Genomic DNA, 6,729 nt, shown 5'->3' with positions numbered 1-6,729 from the left:
AAAACAAGGGAGAAAAAAAGGTTTGCAATGCCTCTGTTCCCCCCAACCGAGTCCAGCTCTCAGCAAGGTACAGGAAACGTCCTGGGTGGTGCCTTCTATGGAGCTTACAGTCGTGCTATGTGTGTCAGCTTGGAGAGTCTAAACCACAGTCTGAGAGGGGAAATTGCCCCTTCTATTCCTCTTGAGTTCTTATGGCCAGATGAATAATAAAATTGGCACATAAAGATTAGCAGGAGAAAAGGAAACAAATTTAATTCATGTACATTGAGATTTTGTACAAGCAGAACTTAATAAATGCAAAGCAGGCAGCTTTTATACATTTAGAGAAGCAAATTATAAATCTGTGAGGAACTGACAAGACAAAGAAATTGAAATAATTATTGAGGAATCTAAAACAGAGTGTGGGCTTGAGGTAGTAAATTAGAAAAGGGACAACATTTCTTTATACAGGTTTCTTGGCCCCAATATCCTCTCTGGTGAGGAGGTTGTCATTCTGACATGAGAAACTTATTGCTTGCTTTCATGGAGGGAGAGAGGAAGGTTAAAGTGTATCTCTTTCTTTCTTTCCTTTTGAGATCCATCTTTATTATTTTTAATTTATTTATTTTAATTGGAGGTTAACTACTTTACAAAAATACACAGAAGAACTGTACAAAAAAGATCTTCACAACCCAGATAATCACGATGGTGTGATCACTCACCTAGAGCCAGACATCCTGGAATGTGAAGTCAGGTGGGCCTTAGAAAGCATCGCTACAAACAAAGATAGTGGAGGTGATAGAATTGCAGCTGAGCTATTTCAAATCCTGAAAGATGATGCTGTGAAAATGTTGCACTCAATATGCCAGCAAATTTGGTAAATCAGCAGTGGCCACAGGACTGGAAAAGGTTAGTTTTCATTCCAATCCCAAAGAAAGGCAATGTCAAAGAATGCTCAAACTACTGCGCAATTGCACTCGTCTCACACGCTAGCAAAGTAATGCTCAAAATTCTCCTAGCCAGGCTTCAGCAATACATGAACTGTGAACTGCCAGATGCTCAAACTGGTTTTAGAAAAGGCAGAGGAACAGAGATCAAATTGTCAACATTCTGGCAATTCGCTGGATCATCGAGAAAGCAAAAGAGTTCTAGAAAAACATCTATTTCTGCTTTATTGACTATGCCAAAGCCTTTGACTGTGTGGATCACAATAAACTGTGGAAAATTCTTCAAGAGATGGGAATACCAGACCACCTGACATACCTCTTGAGAAACCTGTTTGCAGGTCAGGAAGCAACAGTTAGAACTGGACACGGAACAACAGACTGGTTCCAAATAGGAAAAAGAGTACATCAAGGCTGTATATTGTCACCCTGCTTATTTAACTTTTATGAAGAGTACATCATGAGAAACGCTGGGCTGGAGGAAGCACAAGCTGGAATCAAGATTGCTGGGAGAAATATCAGTAACCTCGGATATGGAGATGACACCACCCTAATGGCAGAAAGTGAAGAAGAACTAAAGAGCCTCTTGATGAAAGGGAAAGAGGAGAGTGAAAATGTTGGCTTAAAGCTCAACATTAAGAAAACGAAGATCATGGCATCTGGTCCCATCACTTCATAGGAAATAGATGGGGAAACAGTGTAAGACTTCATTTTTTGGGCTCCAAAATCACTACAGATGGCGATTGCAGCCATGAAATTAAAAGATGCTTACTCCTTGGAAGGAAAGTTATGACCAACCTAGATAGCATATTAAAAAGCAGAGACATTACTTTGCCAACAAAGGTCCATCTGGTCAAGGCTATGGTTTTTCCAGTGGTCATGTATGGATGTGAGCGTTGGACTGTGAAGTAAGCTGAGGGCTGAAAAACTGATGCTTTTGAACTGTGGTGTTGGAGAAGACTCTTGAGAGTCCCTTGGACTGCAAGGAGATCCAACCAGTTCATCCTAAAGGAGATCAGTCCTGGGTGTTCATTGGAAGGACTGATGCTGAAGCTGGAACTCCAGTACTTTGGTCACCTCATGGAAAGAGTTGACTCATTGGAAAAGACCCTGATGCTGGGAGGGATTGGGGGCAGGAGGAGAAGGGGACGACAGAGGATGAGATAGCTGGATGGCATCACTGACTCGATGGGCATGAGTTTGAGTAAACTCCGGGAGTTGGTGATGGACAGGGAGACCTGGCAAGCTGCGTTTCATGAGGTCGCAAAGAGTCGGACATGACTGAGTGACTGAACTGAACTGAACTGAATTATTTTACAATATTGTGATGGTTTTTGCCATATATCAACATGCATAAGCCATGCGTGTACATGTGTCCTCCCATCCTGACCCCTCCTCCCACCTACCTCCCCACTCCATCCCTCTGGGTTGTCCCAGAGCACTAGCTCTAAGTGCCCTGCTTCATGCACTGAACTTGCACTTGTCATCTAATTTACATATAGCAGTATGCATGTTTCAGTGGTATTCTCTCATTTTATCCCACCCTCGCCTTCTCCCACATAGTCCAAAAGTCTGTTCTTACATCCGTGTCTCTTGCTGTCTTGCATATAGTTTTGTTGTTACTGTCTTTCTAAATTCCATATATTTCATTAATATACTGTGTTGGTGTTTCTCTTTCTGACTTATTTCACTCTGTGTAAAAGGCTCCAGTTTCATCTGCCTCATTAGAACTGACTCAAATGCATTCTTTTTTATAGCTAAGTAATATTCTGTTGTGTATATGTACTATAACTTCCTTACCCATTCAACTGCCAATGGACACCTAGGTTGCTTTCATGTCATAGCTATTGTAAACAGTGCTTCAGTGAATATTGGGGTACATGTATCTCTTTCAATTCTGGTTTCCTCAGTGTGTATGCCCAGCAGGTGGATTGCTGGGTCATATGGCAGTTCTATTTCCAGTTTTTTAAGGAATCTCCACACTGTTCTCCATAGTGGTTGTACTAGTTTGCATTCCCACCAACTGTATAAGAGGGTTCCCTTTTCTCCACATCCTCTCCAGCATTTATTATTTGTAGACTTTTTGATGGTAGTCATCCTGACTGGCCTGAGATGGTACCTCATTGTAGTTTTGATTAGCATTTCTCTGATGATGACGTTTAACATCTTTTCATGTGTTTGTTAGCTGTCTGTATGTTTTCTTTGGAGAAATGTCTGTTATTTCATTGTTTATTTTTCTGGAATTGAGCTGCATAAGTTGTTTGTATATTTTGGAGATTAATTCTTTGTCAGTTGTTTAGTTTGCTTATTTTCTCCCATTCTGAAGGCTACCTTTTCACCTTGCTTATAGTTTCCTTCATTATGCAAAAGCTTTTAAGTTTAATTAGGTCCAATTTGTTTATTTTTGTTTTTATTTCCATTACTCTGGGAGATGGGCCATTAAAGTTAAGAGAGTCAATTCCTAGGCAGGCTGATAAGAAGTGTAGGGTCCCTGATGAGGAGAAAAGAGTCTGGGGCTCTCAAGGAGATAGAGGTCTGGAATTCTCAAGGAGGAGGAAAGGGCAAACATTTTTTTTTCTACATTCCTTAGTCTTAGTAAGGATTCTATAACGACAATGGATTCTGCTTGAGGACACATTTCTCCTTCTTGAGAACCTTCTGACTAATCCTGTTATCTTAAAATGCATATTATGAGAGTGGGTCTGGTAAGATCTTTTTATTATTAGTTCTAGTCCTGCCATCTTAAAATGCAAATTGTGAGAGGTCTAGTAAGATCTTTACAACCTTGAGACATTCTTTTGATTTATTGTAACAACCAATTGAAAAAGTATATAATTCCCTTTCCGAAGACTAGCGAGGGGCGTATTCTCTGTCCCACTTCTGACGTCTATCTCAGAAGCTTCCTGTCCTTTTCACCTTAATAAAACTGTTACACAAAAGCTCTTGAGTGATCAAGCCTGGTGGTTGGTCCTGAAGCTAAATCTACTTCTTCAGAAATCACGAATCTGACATCATTCACTGTAAACTATCAAAGTGTATCTCTTTCACTGCTGTTTCTTAAGTAATTGTTTTATTGAAATATAGTTGATTTACAATATTGTATTAGATTCTGATGTGCAACATAGTAATTAAATATCTTCATAGATTAAATCAATTTAAAGTTATTGTAAAATATTGGATATATTCCCTGTGCTGCACTATGTTATCTTATAATTATTATTTTATACAAAAAGGATAATATTTTATACATCTTAATCTCCTATCATTATTCTACCCCTCCTCCCTTCCCTCTCCTCATTGGTAGCCACTAGATTGTTCTTTATATTTCTTTCTGTTTTGCCACAGTCATTCATGATATTCATTAATGATAAGTGATAGCACTATATGTTTGCCTTTCTTTGATTTATTTCACTAAGCACAGTACCCTCCAGGTCTATTGCACTAAAAAATTCAGAAACACTACACGTTAAGGTGACATTTAAGATAATGAGTATGTCAGGTCCCTTGCAACAATACAATACTATTTAGAAGCAGACATAGAATTAGAGAAATAGAAAATTGAAACAAACACAAACTTTCCACCAAGATAGTGTTAGGTAGTTAGAACAGGGAAAAGGAGTCCAGAATGGCTCTGACCAAAAAATCTGGAAGGGGAAAACCCGCGAAAATAGAACAATGGAAGGTCCAAGGACCTGAATGAGAACCTCAGGTAAAACAAACAATACTCCTGCCTAAGCCCAATTTGCATAGGACAGGCCCAGGGGGAACAAAACAAACAAACAAACAAAAAAAACAAATAAAAAGAGGAGCCAAAGCCCTCTTCTCTCTCTCTCCCGCGCGATGGGGCGATCTTCTCTTTATGTCTTTGGTTCGACGTGCCCTCTTGCCTCGAAGATGGATTTTCCTGCTATCTTCTAAATAAAACAGAGCTGTAACAGTGAGCTGTAACACTGGTTTATTTAAGAGCTATATCACGGTCTGTCCTCCAAGAGCTGTGACCCGCCGAGGGGGCTTCAATGTCCGTCACTCCAAATTTTTGTTGTGACGAGACAAAGAACCGAGGAGCATACACTCGCATGACAATAGGAAAAGTTTATCTTTGGTCATTCACAGAAAAATTTTGTCTGCAGTTAGCAAACATGAACAAATATGTGAAATTTATCAAGAGACCCATGTCATAAGAGTGATGCTGTTAAACAGACATAGAAAGAGATATCTTAGGCTTTCCCCTTTCTAGTTTACAAATCAATGAAAGTGTAATCATATTTGTTCTTCATATAAACTAACACATTCATAAACACTCCTTCATGGTCTATTCTTAGCACAGTTCATCTGGAGATACAACTGGATCTTGGATGGTTGGGCAAAGGTATTTGCAATTGTCCTCATTGTTCACTTACTCTCAGGTACGTAATCAGGATGTATAATCTATGAATGTCTTCTGCACAGGCATTTGGCCACCTTGACTTGTATATCCTTTGTCTTCATGCCATAGATGATGGGATTGAACATTGAGGGTAGAAGAAGGTAGAGATTGGCAAGAAGAATGTGGACTTGAGGTGGGATATTGTGACCAAGGCGGTGGGTGAGAGAAGAGAAGAGTGCAGGCACATAAGTGATAAGGATGACAAAGAGGTGGGCTGAGCAGGTGTTAAGGGCTTTGGAGATGGCATCTCGAGAATTGAAACGTATCACGGCCTGCAGGATGAGACCATAAGAGAAGCCAATGAGCACTAAATCAAGTCCCACCACAAGCAGAATCACAAAGAGCCCATAGATCCGGTTAGGTCTGGTGTCATCACAGGCCAGTTTCACCACAGCCATGTGGTCACAGTAGGTATGAGGAATGACCATGTGGCAGAAGGTCAACCTTTGCAGTAGAAGAGGCATGGGCAGGATAAGAATCACCCCCTTGGCTAAAGCCATCAGTCCCAGGCACCCAACTACGGAATGGCTCAGAACAGTGTTGTAGCGTAGTGGCTCACACACAGCCACAAATCGGTCAAAGGCCATTGCAACAAGTAGGGCTGATCGTACCACGGATGTCCCATGGATGAAAAACATCTGAGTGAAGCAGGCATTGACAGCTATGTCCCGATCATTGACCCAGAAGAGGCAGAGGAGCTTAGGCAACAGAGCCAGAGTGGATATAAGGTCAGCCACCATCAGCAGAGCCAGGAGCAGGTAGTTTGGTGTGTGAAGTGTGGGCTCCCTGGCCACCATGAAGAGGATGGCACCATTGTTGATGAGGATAGCCAAAAACATGGAGAAGAAAGGAAGAGATAACCACAAGTGCTGGGACTCTAAGCCAGGAATGCCCATCAAAGTGAAGGTCATAAAGTTGGAGCGGTTGAAGATGGCATAGTAGAAATTGGTGGTGGTTGATAAAGGAAGTTTTGACACTTCCCAATGAGACATGGTAGTGTGCTGTTTTTTTATATCAGTTTGGCTTTCAATGACTCGCTTGAGTTGGGGTTCAGAGAAAGACGGAAGAATACCTCTTTGGAAACATGGAGTTTTCAACATGGCTTCAGTTCTATCAAAACATCATTTTCACACCCACTTCTTTATGAGCCTCAGGCTTCTTTTCTGTATAAGGAATGTTGTAATGGACTTTAACTCTCACCTCTTCCAGTTCAGCAATTCTCTACGTCAAAAATTTTGTCTGAAATTCTGAGTAAGAATAGGAGAAAAGATTTTCAATCTTGATTAAAGGATGGAAGAACATGATAGAAGAACCATAACATTCTCATTGGGAAGCTTCCTACACAAAGAGGAAATATGTTTACACTTTATTGCAAGAGTG

The 6,729-nt window shown here is 40.6% G+C and overlaps 1 protein-coding gene across 1 annotated transcript; it reads right to left on the bottom strand.

The window, feature by feature from the left end:
• Positions 1-5,351: 5,351 nt before the first annotated feature.
• LOC136175881 (olfactory receptor 52P1-like) lies at positions 5,352-6,260 on the bottom strand. The gene has a single exon (XM_065946071.1). The coding sequence runs from the start codon at positions 6,258-6,260 to the stop codon at positions 5,352-5,354; it is 909 nt and encodes a 302-aa protein (XP_065802143.1).
• Between the last annotated feature and the right edge of the window lie 469 nt (positions 6,261-6,729).

The sequence above is a fragment of the Muntiacus reevesi genome, chromosome 9 (assembly GCF_963930625.1).
Source record: "Muntiacus reevesi chromosome 9, mMunRee1.1, whole genome shotgun sequence".
Taxonomy (NCBI): domain Eukaryota; kingdom Metazoa; phylum Chordata; class Mammalia; order Artiodactyla; family Cervidae; genus Muntiacus; species Muntiacus reevesi.
Note: the sequence above shows the minus strand (reverse complement) of the source record. Positions and strands in the feature narration are given on the sequence as shown.